General features: G+C 36.1%; 1 protein-coding gene across 2 annotated transcripts in view; it reads right to left on the minus strand.

The window, feature by feature from the left end:
- ADAMTS19 (ADAM metallopeptidase with thrombospondin type 1 motif 19) overlaps window positions 1-19543 on the minus strand; it is a 163110-nt gene that overhangs the window by 45560 nt on the left and 98007 nt on the right. For both annotated transcript variants that reach the window (XM_038170694.2, XM_038170693.2), the window contains exons 9-13: window positions 18965-19105; window positions 17635-17785; window positions 9807-9908; window positions 6813-6943; window positions 5035-5204 (exon numbers count right to left, since the gene is read on the minus strand). In XM_038170694.2, the coding sequence (XP_038026622.1) occupies window positions 5035-5204; window positions 6813-6943; window positions 9807-9908; window positions 17635-17785; window positions 18965-19105 (695 nt within the window). The remainder of the gene's footprint in view (window positions 1-5034; window positions 5205-6812; window positions 6944-9806; window positions 9909-17634; window positions 17786-18964; window positions 19106-19543) is intronic.

The following is a 19543-nucleotide window of genomic DNA, read 5'->3' on the forward strand; positions in this document are numbered from 1 at the left end:
ATTCTACCATACTTCTGGCAGATCATAAATATTGGTTAAAAAAGAAACTTAACACTTTCCAGATTTTATAACTATGCAGGTCAAAGAGAAAAAAATTAAGTAACTGAAACACCCTGGGAAGAAAAATATACGGATTTACAAAACCCACATTAAAAAAAAAGGAGAAAAAAAAAAAGACTAAATACTGAACACATTCTGTCCAACATCTTTACCAAGGTCAGGCAATTTTCTACTGCATTTCTACAGCATTCTGAAAATCATTTCTACAGCATTCTGCAAATCATTTCTCATTTTGAAAAGAATAAAAAAGTAATCATATCCTATGTATCCATGTATTCCTCAGGGTCATCATTTATAAATAATGAAGTTTGCTTCACCACTGCCAAAGTAATAACAAATAAAATAAAATAAAATAAAGTCTCCTGTCAGTGGTCAACCAAGTACAAAATTACATGACTTTTTTATATCTTTAATCACAAGTATACTAACTCAGAACTTCTTCCCAAGCTTTTGCAGATTTTTGAAAGGATAATGTCAATCCTGAACTTGAAACTGATTTCACTTGGACACAATCTACATGACTCTGACTTCATGCTGACTTTTAGATTCCTGGAGTGCATTTTTATTAGTAAATTAAACAGTTCCAGGAAACATTCAAGGGCACTGGAACTCTACTGTCTATACAGTTAAACTGCAAAACACTCCATGGCACATTTTTCACCCGTGCCAACTAGCATTAGCTGGGTCTAGACTGGAAATTGCCACCTGCAAAGGAGCATTTCCAAAAAGCTGTTTGGATGTCATCATCCTTTTCAGAGTGCCAAAGAACTGAGAAGTGTGGATACAGGCATTCTCTACCAGCTCACATCAGAGAGTGGTCTGGGCACATTTAATACACTAAAATCAACACAGCCTCTGAGCATCTCTGCGGGAAGGTACAAAAAGATGTGATCTCTGTTGCCAGCCTGTCAGACACAGCCATCTCTAGTTCAGAAGCATTAGTCTCAGCCTGAGTTTGTGCATGCTGCACTCCTGTTATACTGCTTAAAATGGAATTTGAATGTCACCTGGTAGCTTTAAGAACAGCATGTATAAGCATTTTTCAAAGGAACAGCTTATCAAGATTTACAACCTAAAAATTTTGTAAGGACACTAAAATCAAAGAGACAAAAATTTGTAGAAATCACAGCAATATCAGTATCCTGGACTTTGGCAGAGCAGACTTTGCTCTCTTCAGAGACCTGCTTGGTAGAGTACCATGGGACAAAGCGCTGGAGGGAAAAGTGAAAAGAAAACTGAGACAGATGGTTAATATCTAAGGATCACCTCCTCCAAGCTCAGGAGTGATGCATCCCAGCAAAGAAGAAGTCATGCAAAAACCCCAGGAAACCTGCATGGATGAGCAAAGAGCTCCTGGCCAAACAGAAAAAGGAGGCCTACAGAGGGTAGAAGCAGGGAGGGACATATACCTGGGAAGAATACAGAGAAATAGTCTGAGTAGCAGGGATCAGGTTAGGGAAGCCAAAGCCCTATTAGAATTAAATTTGGCCAGGGACATCACGGGCAACAAGAAAGTCTTCTATAGGTAGGTACATCAAAAACAAAAGACCAGGGAAAATCAGGTCCCTGTCTGGAAGGAAACAGGATATCTGGTTACTTGGGATATGAAGAAAGCTGAAGTATTCAATGAATCTTTTGCCTCAGTCTTCACCAGAAAAAGCTCCAGCCACATAGCCCAGGCCCCAGAAGGCAAAGCCAAGGATTTGGAGAATGAAGAACCTCACACTACAGGAGAAGATCAGGTTCAAGACCAGCTAAAGAACTTCAAGGTGCACAAGTTCTGAAGGTGCCAATGAGACCTGATGAGACGCATCCAAGGGTCCTGAGGGAACTGGTGAATGAAGTTGCTAAGCCCATCACATCTGAGAAATTTTGGCAGTCCAGTGAAGTTCCCACTGACTGGAAGAGGCAGAACATAACCCCATTTTTAAAAAGGGACCTGGGGAACTACAGGCCAGTCCATCTCACCTATGTACCTGGCAAGATCATGGAGCAGATCCTCCTGGAAACTACGCTAAGGCACATGGAAAATAGGGAGGTGATTGGTGACAGCCAGCATGGCTTCACTGAGGGCAGATTATGCCTGACAAATCTGGTGGCCACCTCCAATGGGGTTACAGCATTAGTGAATAGGGGAAGAGCAACTTATGTCATCTACCTGGACTTGTGCAAAGCATTTGACACTGTTCCACATGATGTCCTTGTCTCTAACCTGGAGAGACATGGATTTGATGGATGGGCCACTCAGTGGGTAAGGAACTGACTGGACGGTCACACTTAAATAGTTGCGGTCAACAGCACAATGTCTACATGGAGACCTATGATGAGTGGCGTTCCTATGCGGTCAGTATTAGGACCAGTGCTGTTTAACAACTTTGCTGGTAAAATGGGCAGTGAGATCGAGAGCACCCTCAGTAATTTTGCTGACTACACCAAGCTTTGTGGTGCAGTTGACATGCTGTAGGGAAGAGATACCATCCAGAGTGACCTAGAGAGGCTTGAGAGGTGGGCCCATTTAAACCCCATAAAGTTCAGCAAGGCCATGTGCAAAGTCCTGCACCTTGGCTGGGGCAATCCTAAGCACAAATACAGGCTGGGCAGAGAATGGATTGAGAATGGCCCTGAGGAGAAGGACCTGGGTGTGTTGACTGATGAGAAGCTCAATATGAGCTGTCAATGTGCACCTGCAGCGCAGAAAGCCACCCATATCCTGGGCTGCTTCAAAAGAAGCATGGCCAGCAGGTTGAGGGAAATTATTCTCTTCCTCTACTCTGCTCTTGTGAGACCCCCCACAGAGTCTCTGCTCTGGGGCCACCAGAACAAGAAGGGCATGGATCTGTTGGTGCATGTCCAGAGGAGGGTCATGAGGACAATTAGAGCACTGAGGACAATTAGAGCATGAGGACAATTAGAGCACCTTCTCTTATGAAGACTGTCTGAGAGAGCTGGAGTTGTTCCGCCTGGAGAAGAGAAGGCTCCAGGGAGACTATACAGTAGCCTTCCAGTAACTAAAGGGAGCCTACAAGAAAGCAGGAGAGTGACTCTGCCAGGGAGTGCAGTGATAGGAATGGTTTTATACTAAATGAAGGTAGATATAGATTAGTAATTAGGAAGAAACCCTCTACTCTGAGGGTGGTGAGACACTGGAACAGGTTGCCCAGATAATTTGTGGATGCCCCCTCCCTTTAAGTGCTCAAGACCGGACTGGATGTGGCTTTAGGCAACCTAATCTAGTAGCAGGTGTGGCAGGGGGGTTGTAACTAGGTTATCTTTTAGGTCCCTTCCAACACAAAGCATTCTATGATTTTGTGACTCTCTCATGGCCTCGTTGAACTTCATGAGAGTTGCACAGGCCCACCTCTCAAGCCTGTCCATGTCCTGGCATTTCTTCCCTCTAGTGTATCAGCTGTAGCACACAGATTGGTTTCATTGGCAAATGTGCTGAGGGTACACTTGATCCTACTGTCCATGTCACCAGCAAAGATGTTAAACAGTGACAGTCCCAATACTGATCCCTGAAGTCCAACACTCATCCCTGAAGTCCAACACTCGTCACTGATTTCCACTTGGAATTTGAGCTGTTGACTGCAACTCTTTAAATGCTGCCATCCTGCAATTTCCTTACTCGCCAAGTGGTCCATTCATCAAATCCATGTCTCTCCAGGTTAGAGGCAAGGATATCATGGGGGGCAGTGTCAAATGCTTTGTGCAAGTCCAGGTAGATGACATCAGTTGCTCTTCCCCTATCCACCAATGCTGTAACCCTGGTATAGAAGACTATACCAGGCACAATTTGTTACACACAATCTGCCCTCAGTGAAGCCATGCTGGCTGTCACCAATCACCTCCCTGTTTTCCATGTGCCATAGCATAGTTTCCAGGAGGATCTGCTCCATGATCTTGCCAGGAACAGAGGTGAGATGGACTGGCCTGCTGTTCTCCAGGCCTTCCTTTTTTCCCTTTTTAAAAATGGGGGTTATGTTCTGCCTCTTCCAGTCAGTGGGAAATTCACTGGACTGCCACAGCTTCTCAAATATGACCAGTACTGGCTCAGCAACTGCGTATACCAGTTCCCTCAGGACCATCTCATCAATCAACAACACTAGATAACTTCAACATACTATAGGTAACCTTACTTAAACACAGCAACTACTTTGGATATGGTGTGCAATTAGGCTCCAGTAAATGTCAATAAGACAAATTAGTATGAATTTGGGAGCAATGGATTTCTGTAGCACTGGAATTCTTTCACTGGTCTCTAGGTTTGTGTTTCCTGGAGGACAGCTTAGGACTACACGGTTTCTAAGAACAAACTTAGATGAAACAACCATCCATAACCCTCAACAGGAAATAGAAGACTGTAGAGATTTTTCATCAGATGACTTAGTTATTTTAAGTCAGGCTGAAAACTCATTATCCTTTAGGATATAAATCATGTTTTTCTTTACTAAAATGAAATTTAGTAAAACAAAGCCAAACTGATTCACCAGATAAGTACCTATGGAGAGTTCCCCTTACTCTGAATACAAGATAACATACAAGCCTCATGAAAACTGTCTGACAAGTTTTCATAAGTTTTCATTGTGTTTTCTTCAGAAGATTAGTACCCAAAGAAATTTTTTTTATTTTTTAATTTTTTTTAACTATATATACTAAAATAAGTTTGTGATCATATTTTTCAGGATTCAGCCAAATCTGTGCTTTGTAATGTTTTCTGATAATTTATTTCAAGAGTAAAATATAACTGGCAATAAAGAACTGCTTAAAATACGGTAACACATACTTACAGTAATTCTGTGTCATTCCAGGAATTTCTTTATTCCTAGTTCTTACAATTCTGCTAATGTCACAAAATAACCATTTTCCAACCTTAATTCTTTGTGTGTGTGTTATTGTTTGGTTATTTATTATTATTGTTGTTGTTGTTTATTAAACAAAATATATCATAACAAGTTGGGAATGGCCTACACTTACCATCATCGATCACAGCCTGCCACTGGTGCACGTGCTTCTGATACGAAGATCTGACACTGAAAGCCTGGCACTGCCAGTCTCTGAAGGCAGGCACACCAGCAGGACAAGAAGGATTTTCGCATATTTTATACTGCATCATGGGACCGTGACACTCTCCTTCAATGCCTAGACTACAAAAGATGGCATAAATATCATGCTTTATTGTTTGTAATGTTTTGTCAGACTTACAGCATAACTTACTTAGGTCATACACAAATTCAATTCAATTCAAGTGGTATTTTGCCGGCATACAATATTAAGAAATCACTCAGAAAGAAATCAAAGTCACAGAACAAAACATATTTGACTTCTGTTTGGACCTATTACATTACAGATAATGATTATTATTAATATGAGTCAAGTTATGATAATAAATCATAACTTACACTTGACCCCAAAGAAGTACTAGGGTTAGTTGGTGTGTTCCATTAGCAGAACCTCAGCTGCAGTTTTGATACAGTTCAAATGATTTTTCTCTTGATGGACTGAGAGGAATGTGCTAGTGAAAGCACATAATATCTGTATTACTTCAGATTTGCTACCTCTCTTTTTTTTTTTTTTTTTTTTAATTTAGTTGTTACAAAGCTCATACTGTTACTTTCTGGTTGCACAAATTGTTCTTACAGGTGTTAATGAAAAAGGCAAAAGAATAGTGAATTCTGAAAACTGGAATAATTATTGGGAATCTTATGTAGAAAAATGTACTAAAGTGAAATTAAGATGTTACTGAATTCTACAAATAGATTTTAGACATGATTCTGGAAGTGGCATTTAGATAGGAGGAAACATAACATTTTGCTTATCGAAGGTTTCTGTTAAAATACTACTCTTTTGTACAGCCATATACAAATTTTCCTCATGTTTCATTATGCAAACTTCTTGCTTTGAATTCATCATTTTTGTCATCTTCCCCTCCCCCCCAATCTATTATATTGCCTTTCATCCTTCATTTTCTTTTTTGTTCTGTATTTTCCTAAATCACCTATTCTGCTCTGCTCTGCTCTACACTACTCTATTCTACTCTGCATTAATTACCTACTGTAGCCTGTACCCACTTCTCTGCCTATTTTTCCATTTTTTCTCGTTGTGTAAGTGAACCACAGAAGAATGTGGCACTCAGTAATTAAAAGGAAAGCATATTTTATCTGGCTAATGAGATATAGTTATACACCATTCAAGTCAGTGGTAAAAATCTCTTTATCCCCAATGGCACAAGGTTTTCATTTTCAGAAGAAAAGAAGTTTCTATATCTTGTTTCTATAGATACTCTAGATATTAGATATTCTAACTGTCTGAAAAACTGGCAAAAAAAGATCTCTTTGTACAAGCTGCAATTCCCTGGATCTCCAAATGATACAGAAGACAATTTTCTCCACCACCAATAAACAAACAAATAAATAAATAAATAAAAAGTACAAACAAGAATTATGTACTGACTCTGCAAGTCAAAAACTATGGATTTAATTTTTTATTTCTTCTCCAGGTTAAGCTTAAAGTAAAAGTTGTGTTCTCCCATAACCTAAGATTTTGAGAAAACCAGAAAAATGGAAAAATAATGTTACTATGCAATAAAAAAAAAAAATCGAATACTTATTCTCTTACGTCTTTTTGAGTATTCATAAAAAATTACTTGCTTGTGTCTAGAACAACTATATTTGAATGTGTTTCTCTAACATAAAGATTTAAATTCTGTTCAGAAATACAGATGAGCAGCAATGGAAGCCTGAACTTATTTTTACCCAGGGCATTTGCGCTGTCGACTGCTGATTCCAGTGTTGCAAGTACGGCTGCAAGTGCTCCACGTGCTCCACTCCCCCTCCATATGCTCCATAAAAGAAGTCCGATTGATGCATTCTCCAGCCTTACACCACTAGATGAAAATTCAGCTTTTAGGTAAATAAATCATCACATATGTAAAAAAAAAAATAATTGCTCCGCAAGCACGTGGGAAGCACAACAAAAACATTGTTCAATACAAAGTTTTCATATAATTCAGCAGTATCTTTTCCTACTGTTCTATTTAGCTTTCTTTTCTGTTCTAGTAAATATAACAGCTAATGTCCTTTTTCTAGCTCAGTGTCTAAGTATCATGTGCAAGTTTTGTCCACAACTTCAATATCGAGTTCATTACCAACACAGGGTGCCTCCTGGAACAGGTTTTTCATTTCCAGACCATGTGGCCCCCTTTGTTTGAGCTAGCATATTGCCTAGGAAACTGTTTTTAGGTCCAGCCAAAACCCACTGCAGGGATCATCCACCAGCTGAACTGTAAGGATAATCACAGCACAGTGTTCAGGGCTGTTCACTGGACTAGTTTAGTTCACTAGCACCAATTCAACCAGTGCTTTATCACTCATTATCCAGTGACAATCGTAATATGCTATTACAATTATATACTGTATAAATATAATTATATATATGTATGTACATATATATGTATATTCATATATAATTATGTATATGTATACATATATATGTATATAAATATATATTATATATGTATAAATTATATACCGTAAAAATATAATGTAAGTTATAATTTAGTTGTATAACAGGTTATATGATTGTACTATATATAGTACTATATAGTACTATATAGTACTATATATATAGTTTATATAATATATATATACACTATATATATAGTATAATATATATATTATATAGTACTATATATAATGTATATTATAAATATACATGTATAATTATATAATTGTGTAAGTTGTGTAATAAAGTGGCATAGTAATTTATAAGTTGTAACTATACTATGAGAGAAAATGAGAGTTTATCCATAACTTGTGTTCAAAGACAGAGAAATTAAAGCCTCCATAAAGTAGTGCTGAGAAATTTAACTGAATTTCTGACATTTAAAGAACTTTAGAATATCACCTCAATAATTGTATACGTATATATGATTTCCCAAGATAATAGCAATTTCTCACTCAAAAACTATCCAACTATTCAATGGTATGTTCTGTAGCCTATGTCCATATCATGTATAAATGCTCATATTTTTTAGAGATATTCCTTCAGATACAGTAGGCAAAATGGACTTCTCTTCAGTGATAGCATCTTCCTGATACAGGGTGTGAGGGGTGCTCACAAATTCTTGACTTACAAAATAACAGAGCTGGAATAAGCTTGAAACCAGACAAAGTAAATCACTTCCTAAGATCCTAAGAGAGGAATACAAGACAAGAATACTCCATCTCTACAATCAAAGAAACTAAAACAAATGACTTCCGTAATCTGAAGCTCATCTTGGACAGATATCAAGTAAACAAGAAGAATCCCATCTAATCCTCTGAGATGTTTCAGTGATCTCTGCTTAATTTTCTACTTAATTTTCTGCTTAATTTTCTAAAAGGTATCCCTGCAGCCTGGAACAGAACTCATCAATCCTAAATAGAATCAGTACTTTTTCTAACACTTATTAATTATTTAATCCTTACAAGAGAGTGGTGTTACCTTCCTCACAGACTTTCTAGGACTCATGTTACTACCATACCATAATGCTCTCACAATTACGACCATAACCTTTAAGAATGAGTCCTGTGCAATTAGGTGCTATTATCACCTTTTGCAAGTGAATTAATAAGGTACAGATAATAACGTTCAAAATGCATGCTAATTTTAGGTGTCCAGTTTGAGATGGCAATGGTTTTACAATGGAAAATTTTGGGTTTTAATGAGTAACTTTCTTATTCCCTACCACAGGTACACTAGCATTAGCAAAACGAACATAACCATAAACAAAAGGTATGTCTATGATTTTCAAAATGCTGACTCAAGACAAAATACCAGCTATGTAAATTTACAAGAATCAAAAAATCAGAGCAAGTGTAACACTTTTAGAGATATGAAAATGAATAAAGCCTGTTTTTTCCTCAGTATGTAAAATGATACCACATGAAAATTTACCTTACTTGATTGATTTGTTCACTTTAGGGTGGGAGGGGGGGGATGATGACAGCCCTTGGTGAATATGACTAAAAGAGGAAATCACTCCTGTGGGAGACTGCTGTCAGCACAATATCATGAAAATCCCAAGATATATGCATACTCCTCCTGTGTTATCTATTTGAGTTTATTTATCTTCATTTACGGTTACATACACACATGATAGTGATTGTTCGAACATGAAAACTTTTGAATGACAACATTTAATTTAAGTCTGACTTCAGGTGATCATTTAATTTCTCTTTGATGTCTTACTTCTAATGACATTTATATGACACATAATGACCCTTTTAGATGTACTGACATTGTAAGAAAGTCTTTACAAAGCTTATCCTAAAAAGTTAAATTGCAAATCTGTATTGATTCCTTCCGTATGTCTACTAAATCTGAAATCTTTGCCAAGATCTTTGTATCTCTGAAAGCTTATGTTTCTGTTTACAATAAGCAATGAAACAATGGCATTCCATTCATAAATAGAATATGAAAACAAAATAAGTTTGAAATAAAACAGCGTAAGGATTAAAACATCTGTGGCTTTGGCTTTTTTTAAACATATAAGTGCTTGTAGCGAAAAGTTTTTTTTTGTACCATGTCTATACTTTCTAATATAGAACATATAGTTTTACTATGCATGTATAATTCCCATGATAATTGAGGTAAGCAGTAACTTTAAAAAAATGCAAAGATTTATCCTGCTTTTTCCTTAAATATCAGGTGTTCAGTATAATTTATATTGCTTTACCACTTCTGCAATTAAAAAAAAACAAAAATACCTTTCCAGTGTCACAGTCTGTTCCATCCATGGGTGGATCCAGTTTAGTTTTGCATTCCTTCTCACTTTCCACCTTACACCACAACCCAGTGCATATGACATGCTGAAAGCCAAATACACAGGTAAGTACATAATCTGTTTTACGCAAAACTACTTTCTACACATAATCCAGTAATTTTAAATAAAGTTACCAATTTTATAGTACTGAAGTATGCTTAAAGGTAGGTTAAACATGCACAGAAATCAAAGCATGCAAATTCTGCTTTGAATTCTATTAATGAATGGCTAATGTAACAAGTCAAGCTAGAGTGCTGACAGATAGGGGGATGAATTCCTTAAGTCTAACCCTGGAGGTTATAGTCTTTGCATACTCCAGATCTGACAAAGCATATCGGAAAAATTTTACCCTGTGTTGTCAAGATGCCAATGTGCAGATGCACTCCACCAGGGACTGGAAGAGATGTGATAGTGGTAAGTCTAAAAAGTGGCCTAAACAGAATCTAAAAGATTCTGTTTCTATTTGTTAGAACACGAGTCAGGAAACAGAGCAGTATGCCTGGATAAAAATGAGCTCCTTAGCACCATTTTAAAAACAGGTAAGTAAAAGGGATGTAATTCTTTATTAACAACATTTGGAGATTTCTGAGAACTATTTTTTAAAATAAGTTCACGTTTTCACGTATTTAGTGTTCATTCATTTTATCTTAAAGGGAGAAAACAGCACTGTCACTAGCATTAAGAGGCAAGGTTTTAAAATTAATTAATTTATAAATATAAGGTTTAATCAGTCTTTGTGCAGCTATATAGACCTATGATCTATATCATAGACCTATCATATAGACCTATGATCTATGATTGCAGGAATGTGTTTGTAAGAAACTTGGAGGTTTCTTTAGGATGTCCAAATCCCCCTTGTTCATACAACCACAGTGACTGCTGCTACCTTAGGCTCTTCCAATGATTCATAATTTTCATTACACTGGAAATATCTCAAAAGTAAATCAAGCCTGACATCCACAAAGAAGATACAAAGTAAGGTGACAAATCAGGCTGAAATATTTTTGTGGGGAAGGGGAAGGCAGATGAGAAGAATGCTAGTCAGTAGTTAATTTTAGAGGTGAAAAGAAAAGCTGCTTACTCTGTCAGTCTTGAGCATCACAAAAACATAGTTTTACCTTCTTCAAAAGCAAGCACAGCCTTGCAGTATGTTGGCACATATTTCCCCAGGTTTCCTTGTCAATTTTCCCCACTTTCCTCTAAAAAGCTCTCCTTCTCCCATGACTCTGCCATGACTTCTCTCTGTTTTGTTACACCCTTACCTGGAAACTGGGTGGACATGAAGAGAGGCCACTCGGGTATGGTTCAAGGCCTGAATGTACAGATTGATTTCCCTCTCAGATATGCATAGTAACCCCCAAAGAGGAGAAGAAAGGATCCAGCAGAGGTGGGAGGGAGTCGGGTCACAGGAAGCATAAAAGGTAAAGAACAGCAGATTTTTTTTTGAACCCTGGGCTGCCAGAAGACGTGCTTTATAAAAAGCTGAAATGATTTGTTACATTGGTAAACCTTCTAGGAGTCTCTGTTCATTTTACATTATGCATGAAAATTGTGTGATAAATCTTATGCTACCTTGAAAAAAGTCTTACTGCACAGGAAACATAATTCAATAAAAGATTGTGTCTGAACCAAGGAAACAGGACAGTTCTAGTGGGAGTCTTGCATGTAAAAATGTCTGTAACATCAGCTTTAAAAGTTTTTAGATTCCAGAGGGCTGAAGCATTGAACAGAAAAAGTCAGGATGGCAGCAGTCAGACTCACTCCTGATTCATTTTGTGACAGTTTCGCGCAGAAGCTGAACTGAGGAGAAAACAGATAGTCTATGCAAATCATAAAATATAACTACAGAAGGTCTACCCTGCACCTGGAAAAATTCTAAAAAAAATATTTTTCATATATTAAACTGTAATTCTACCCTTGTTCAGGGGAGAAAGAGCATTTGTTTCTAAAGTGGTTTTTAAACACACTAAGATAAATCTGAGAAGTGAAACCTAGCAATTGGATTTATGGGCCAGTTTCAGAAGATGGTACAGACTAGACAGTATCAGATGTTCAGGGATAACTGCTTCCACATCAACTGTGAACTGATTGACTACACTTATGCCACAACTCAACCTCACTGAGACAAAGACATGCTAATTTAATTTTCCTAAGTCAAAAATAAAATAATGTAAAATAAAATAAATCCTATTCCCATGTCTTCATTCATCAATGACCGATGACTACATCTGAAGAAAACTCATACAGGTTTTCAAAAAATAATGTTAATTTTTTCCTTTATGTTATCTATTAAAGCATACTTCCATATTTTTTTTTTTAATCTTGTGCTAAACTGATGCAAATCCAGAAGAAATTCTTCTCCTCTTAAAATGTGAAGTCAGATTTACAAGGATTTGGGTGCCTAAGCACAGAGATGCACTTGAGCTTTGCAAAGTCAATCAAATCAAAATGCTTGACTTGCTAATGTGCTCTGTATACATCTGCATGTCTCTGCAAATACTTTTATACCACCTCTTTATGAACCATGAATCTAACTCCCCCAGCTAGAAATATCTCTGAGCTTTGAATGAACTGTACTCTAAAAACACTCTTCACTAGTTTGTTAAATATGCGTTCAATACTACTATAACATTTCACCCTAGACTTTGAGATTCCCCAAACCCAAGAAAACGGAGACATGGAATTATTAAAATTGGAGGATGACTCATATTTTCTTCTGGGCTTTTCATTTTAGTCAAATGCCAGATACACTCCTTAGTTACTCCTCAAATTGTGCTCCTACTACAGAAGCAAGAGATCTAAACATTACTGTTACCATTTAACTTTTGTCTCCTGTGGATTTCAACATGTAATTGGACAAAAACAATGATGCACACTTTAACATCTTCAGTAGAAATCTGCAGTGCTGCCGACTGAAAAACCAGTAGATGCCATTATCAATATTACAGTCACACCAAAATCAAAGCACAAACTTCTAAATCAGAAATATTTACTCCTCTGGGAAAAAATGTTTCATGCACTCAAAAACTGTATAGTTACATTCACAGAGGTTCATTAGGTATTTATCAGAAGCACAGTACAACAGCTATGACAATTATTTAGACTAACCAAGGAAAATGTGAGTTGTTGAAAGTGATAAAATTATACTGGAGACAGTAGACCATTAGCAATATGTAAAATACATCTGTGTATATATACCAGAAAACAAAATATCGCCAAGCACACATGAATTATTTTTTTTTGTTTGTTTTCTGTAGAAATGAGTTAATGGTTAATCATGGGTTTTTAACAATAAAAACTAGTAAAGTATAACAAAAAAGTCACAATGTAAAACAACAATTTTTTTTCAGGGGCTCTTTAAATTGAAGGACTGAAGGAGATCTGTGTGCATGATAGAGATGCTTTTCCAATCATATAAGCGTCTGGAAAGAAGGTCCAGTTGAAAGGAAGGACTGGAGACAAAACGAGCATTTCAGAACTGTATTTGTGCAAAGTCAAGATTGTTTAAAATGTGGTGTTGGATATGAGGATGGATATTTCACCAGGGCTATAATATTTCCATGACTTTCATTCTTTTCATTGTGATCTTTCCCTGAAATGACTTAAAAATCACCATGAAATATAACCAGTCTCCTACTACTTTGCAAAGATCACAGCTGTGTTATAACAGGAATTGTTTTAGTGGAACTGACTAGATAGCATTCACATCCTGGACTTTAATCTTAAAAGCCAGCATTTAATAGTTCAACAATTACATTCAATTGTCAAGTTCTACAATCTCATTTAATCACCAAGAACTACTTCTGGGCCATGATCTCACTATCTGTTATGTGAAACAATGTTAGGGTATAATTGATTCTTTTGTGAAACGTCATGGGCATAAAAGCAAACTTGGCTCCCTTACAAAATAAGCATGGTGACATGGTATAAATCTTGTACCCTGAGAACCACTCACACTTTTCTCAGGCTCTATAAATTTTGCTTAGGGTATGAAAAAGAAGTCTTTGAAATAAAGATGAAAAGAAAAAAAAAGTCTGGATACCATTCATAAAGGGGGGAAGAGGAGGGAGGGAAAAGAGGGGGAGGGGGAATAGAGGCTCACATAGGAAAAGAAAGGAGTACGTCCTCAATGGTGCCTTCAGTCCTTTGCTTTAGCTATTATACCATAAAAAGGAATTCTTGATAGCAAGGGATAATCATTGTCATCTGCAGTGTTTCTTGGAGTTTGCTATGTAAGGTGATGGTAAATTACCTTGAAGTGCTGTTGTATAATAAAATTTACAGAAAATTATATCTCAGTGGAAATGCAACATTGATTGTACCAATGATATTTGTAGATTATTTTATAATTGTAAAGAAAAATATTTTCATCGTTACTCAATTGTTTTCTTAGTTGAATAGCTGTTACATACAAAATATACGCATTTAATGAGAAAGGCTACATGTAAGTCCAGTTATCAAACCATCAGTCAGAAAAAAGGTACGACTGATGAAGTTCATGATTTATCTTGTACATAGAAGTGCACAAACCCTTCAGCAAATAGAATATGTCCAAGAAAACTTGGGCGATAAACTACTGGATTTACTGAAGTTTAAATTAACTTTCAAGGAGTACATTTCTCTTGTTTCCTGGCTTCTGGACAACTGTAACCACAGTAAATTGCCAGTTACCAGCAGAGCAGAAGACAGTATGCAGTGATGAAAGCAAGTAGTTTGGACTCTATGAAAAATTTAGTGTTCTCCAATGCACAATGAAATAATTATTGCAACAAATTAATACTGCTCCTACTAAGGAGTTTTAGATGTAACTTTTAGATGTAACTGGATGTGTTTACATGTACTAATAAGGTTTTAGATGTAGAAGAGTCTCCTACATGTTGACTTTAATGGCAGTCAGAATAATCAGCACAGTCAACACAGTGAACTTTGAATCACCTTTATAACACGTAAAATGTAATTATTAGGTAGGTTAAATTCAACATATTTATTATTTCCATGTAACATACTTATATTTCAGAGGGAGATGATAAAAAAAATAGCTACTAACATCAATTTGCAGTTGGAAAGTAATGTCGGTGTTTCATAGTCAATTTATAGTCAATGATTTACTATCCTTCCCACGGAGGATTCTGGGAAGTATATATAGCTTAGTCTAAGCACAATTTAAAAGGAAACTTTTTTTTTTTTTTTTTCCTGTTCATATGCAGGGGAAACATGGAAGAGAAAGATGGTTTTGGCCTGTGTTCTGTCCATTGTTCTGATATCCCAATTCACCACAGAAAACTTATTTAATTGTACTAGGATACTGGTATGTAAATTTCCCAAATAGAAGCACTAAATATAAGACTCACAGCAGGGAACAAAAGAAGGAGATTTGAACACAGTGCCCAACTTGCTATACCTAGCTCTTTAGGTCTACAGCCTGAGGATCACATCTATATTCTTTTTGTTTTTGTTGTTGTTGTTGAGGGGCAAGGAGGGAGTGTATATTTTACTTCCAGAGGAAGATGCAGAGGAAAAAGAGCAGGGTGGCTTTATAGAGATCAGCAGTAGACCTTTGTGTAAGGTCTCTCCTGCCTTCTTCGGATTTTCTAAATTCTGCCCTTTTCTTCATTTTAATGTAATTTCTAATAGGCCCAAGTCCCTTGAACTTGCATTGCAGTCATATCGTAGTTTAGTATTTGCTTATACATGTATGATTTCCAGTTCAGGGCTATCAGTCTTGCAGAGGATTTTGGCAAAACTCCATGCCTGCTTCACAGAAATTGCTATGAAGTTCTCACTTTCTGTTTATGAAGCAACAGACTGAGTTTATGAAAAAGACTAAGAATTAACCTGCAGTTGGTCAGAAGAAAAGAACTGTTCAAAATACCTTTTGTATGGTATTGCAACATTATCATATTCTTTCTTCAAAGCAAGCCTACATATCTTTGTATTTAAATTACAATAGTATATTAATACTAACACTTCATAGCAACTTTCCTAAATTAATGATTTTAATATTATCATTCAACAAGTTGAGAAAAAAATGATAAGTGTATTAGTTGTAATGTTAATTCTTACATACAAAATGCTATAAGAGGAAAAAAAAAGATAATGATTAGAAATGAGCAATTAGATATCAACTAGATACCCAGAGCTAAAGTACTCTCTCTGCAAACAATTGCAGCACTGCCATGGTAATATTCTAAATTTAACTTCCTAACAGTTCTAAAATAATAATGAAAAACCAAAGAAACCCTAGAGTCAGTATCCTGACAGAAGTATATTTACTGTATCTGCAAATGAAACACATCAGGTATGGGACCAACACGGTACTTGGATTTACAGCCTGAATTAAAGCTAAACACAAGCTAAACACAAAGAAGCAAAGTGTCCAGAGCAATGAAAAGCATATAGCAAGTCTCCAGGTTTGAGTATCATTTAGTTTTGAAATTCAATTTTGAAATACTTTTACCTGCTAACGAGCATCTTAAAAAGAAATAGTGGATAAAGCAGTACTATTTTCTTGTTCTGAATAGGGCTATGGAGAATGAGAAATTGAAATTGCATCTTGTATTTCAAAGTTTCAAAAAACAAGAAACAGATTGGAAGTTTCTTGAAACAAGAAACTTGCTTGGAAGTAACTAAGAACATTTATAGAATCATTTTATTGAGTTCTACTGCTCATCTGTCAGAGCAAAAATGTTTTCAATAAGATAGTAAAATAATAACTAGAAACTTAAAGCTCTTTTTTCTCAGCTACACCCTCTCAGCTTGTCATAGTCACACATGTATTGCGGTGTTTCCTTTGAGAAACGTGAGGATAAAGATCAGTCACACTGAAACTGGCTAAAGAAAGAGTACTACATCCAAGTTGAAAATATAAAGACTGAAGAACTAAAGGAGTAAGGAATTATACTTTTCATTTTAAATACCCCTGACCTTTCTAGACTCTCTGTCACTCTAACTCTGCTGAAATTTTACTTCACAGTTCCTCCTAGCCCTCATTCTGTTAGATCATATTCCACACTCCCTGTGGAGGAAATTCCATTTCCTGTCCTATCTTGTATTTGCTACCTTCTCAAGGGCATCCAACATGTCTGGTATCTGACCACTATACGTTAAAGATGGACAATTTTTCTGTGTTGAAATCATCTTTAAAATGCTTTTTCAATGAGATGTTACTAGTATTAAGCCATAAGATATTGTTAATCTGTCTTCTTGAGATTAATACATAGTGACATTGTTTAATTCAATGGCATCTCAGCAAATTCACTTCATTACTGGAAATCCCATTGCACTTCACAGTTCTGTCTGGGCTCACAAGGGATAATGCTGGGGGTCAGGGTATATTCAGTTGTACAGAGATCCCAGTGAACACCACTGTTCTCACTCTGAACTAGCACAGGCACTGAAAGTTACTGAAGGTTAAACACGGAGGTTGAATACCCAAAGCATAATGAAACAGAAGCTACGTATGAAATCCAATCCCACTGGAATATATCACAACTACTCCATTCACTGCAGTGAGGTGACTATAAGAACTTCTATTTCTAAAGCACAAGGACCGTATCAGCAATATGGTATGACATGACTCAGCATATCTGGAGATCTAGAGCAAGCACTACATGATAAACAAATGAAAATGTTTACATTGACTTCAGAAAGCACAATGTAAAATTAGTTTTGAAGGTGCTATCTTTGCTTTCCCTCAAACACGTGCACAAAAATATCTTTCATGGAAAAACAAGTTGGCAGATGCATTTTCTGAAGTATACACCCATACTTACCTGCATTTCTTGGCAAAAAGAAGCAGTTGGTCCAAAAAGAATCTGGCACTGTTCATCTGCAGTATATGTCATTCCTGGGAGCTTGGAGGGAATAATCACAGAATTGAGGCTCTGAGGATTCGTCTGTAGCAGACAGTTACTGGCTTTTGATCTGGCAATATACAGAGATTGACATGCTAAGCAATCAGTCCTAAAGAGTCCTAAAGAGTCTGACTGTCATGCTGACTTACATGTGCATTAAACATTAGAAGAATGCAGATTCAATATTTTTTATTTTATTCATCAGCATTAGGATGCCATTCAAAGAAATGACTCCATGCAAATTGAATTGATAGAAGTTAATGGTATGTTCTGATGTTGCACATTTGAAGAAGGATAATACAAATAATCAGCAGTACTAGGAATTTCAGGAAAACCCTGGACAACATTTTATTGTCAATGTTACATAACTGATTATGGTTTGGATAAAGATTAAAACAACCATAATATATAAGTAGACTATTGCTAATGCCCTGACAGACATGTAGCTTGTTTTTCACACCCATATTAATTCAAAATTAATATTTTCAGATATTCTCTACACACATTTAAAATACATATATTTCTGAGCTGGTAGCCAAAAATCTATCTTCTCTTGACAACTGAAGGTTTGAAAATGCTTAATGCGCCACGTTATGAAGATTTTACTTCTGCCAAGATTCAGTATAAATGTGTCAGACTGCAAATCTAACTTCTATTAATAGAAGATCAGTATCATAAAACAGATTTTGGGACTGCTTTACTGTCCTAAGTAAATTCTCAACAAATATATTCATGAATTCAAGATCCTATTTGGAGATAAAGCATGAAAAAAATGTTTTCATTTGGTTTCTAGGCATACTATTTCCTATCAGATATCTTATGGTAAATTAAAAGAATTAATGTATAACTAAAACTGCATAGTATAATGTATAACTAAATTGAATAGTTAAATATTGAATGGCACAGCATAGATCAAAGAATTCATATAATGTATAGAGGCCATTCTCTGTCCAGCATTCTTCAATACACACTATATTAATATATTTTGAAATATAAGCATATTTAATATATAATTATATATATTAATACAATAAAATATAAAAGTATGAAAAATTGGTGAAAAGAGCTAAATTTTAATTTGCAAAATAATATCTAGTTCATGGTGAAAATTATTTTGATGGGCTATATCAACAGGACTTTTGTTCCATCTCCCACAAAAGGGGTAAAAAGTATTGAAAACTTATTTCAGGATACTTACTGCAACTATTTGAAAAAGACACATAATAGTTATTTTTCTTGAATGATATACCTGAGAAATCTTTCCAGATCTTCCCTGCTGCACCGGGACCATGAAACATCACCAAGATTCTGTCCTTTAATCCACTCTCCAGACATGATATGAAGACCATCTGCACAGGATGGGTGGTCATTGTCGTGGTTTATTCCCATGCTGAATTTTCAAGTTATTAGAAGTAAAACAAAGCACAACAAAATAACAAGTTGCTTTCAAAATGTTTATAAGTTAAATTCTTGCAAGATGCTAAAATATCACAGGGCTTATATATATCACACGTATGATTTTTTTTTTCTCCATGATACCTTTCATAGAAGTACACATAACCATGTCTGAAGGACAAGACTACCATCCGAAAGGTAAAAGTGAAGCTTCACTCATTTGATGAGAAATACTAAATTCTAATCAGCTGTTCATTGTGTACTTTGGACAACTTTTTGAATATTCATAACCGCACAACTATTGCACAACTGGACTTTTCTTGCTAATGGGCAACAAAAGCATTGGAAACTTAGTTTTTAAGATTGGGGAATCGTTCTACATGTTGGCAATGATTCTGTCTTAATTCCACGTGGAAATGGTTGACTGAAATTT

Source organism: Anas platyrhynchos, chromosome Z (assembly GCF_047663525.1).
Source record: "Anas platyrhynchos isolate ZD024472 breed Pekin duck chromosome Z, IASCAAS_PekinDuck_T2T, whole genome shotgun sequence".
Taxonomy (NCBI): Eukaryota; Metazoa; Chordata; class Aves; order Anseriformes; family Anatidae; genus Anas; species Anas platyrhynchos.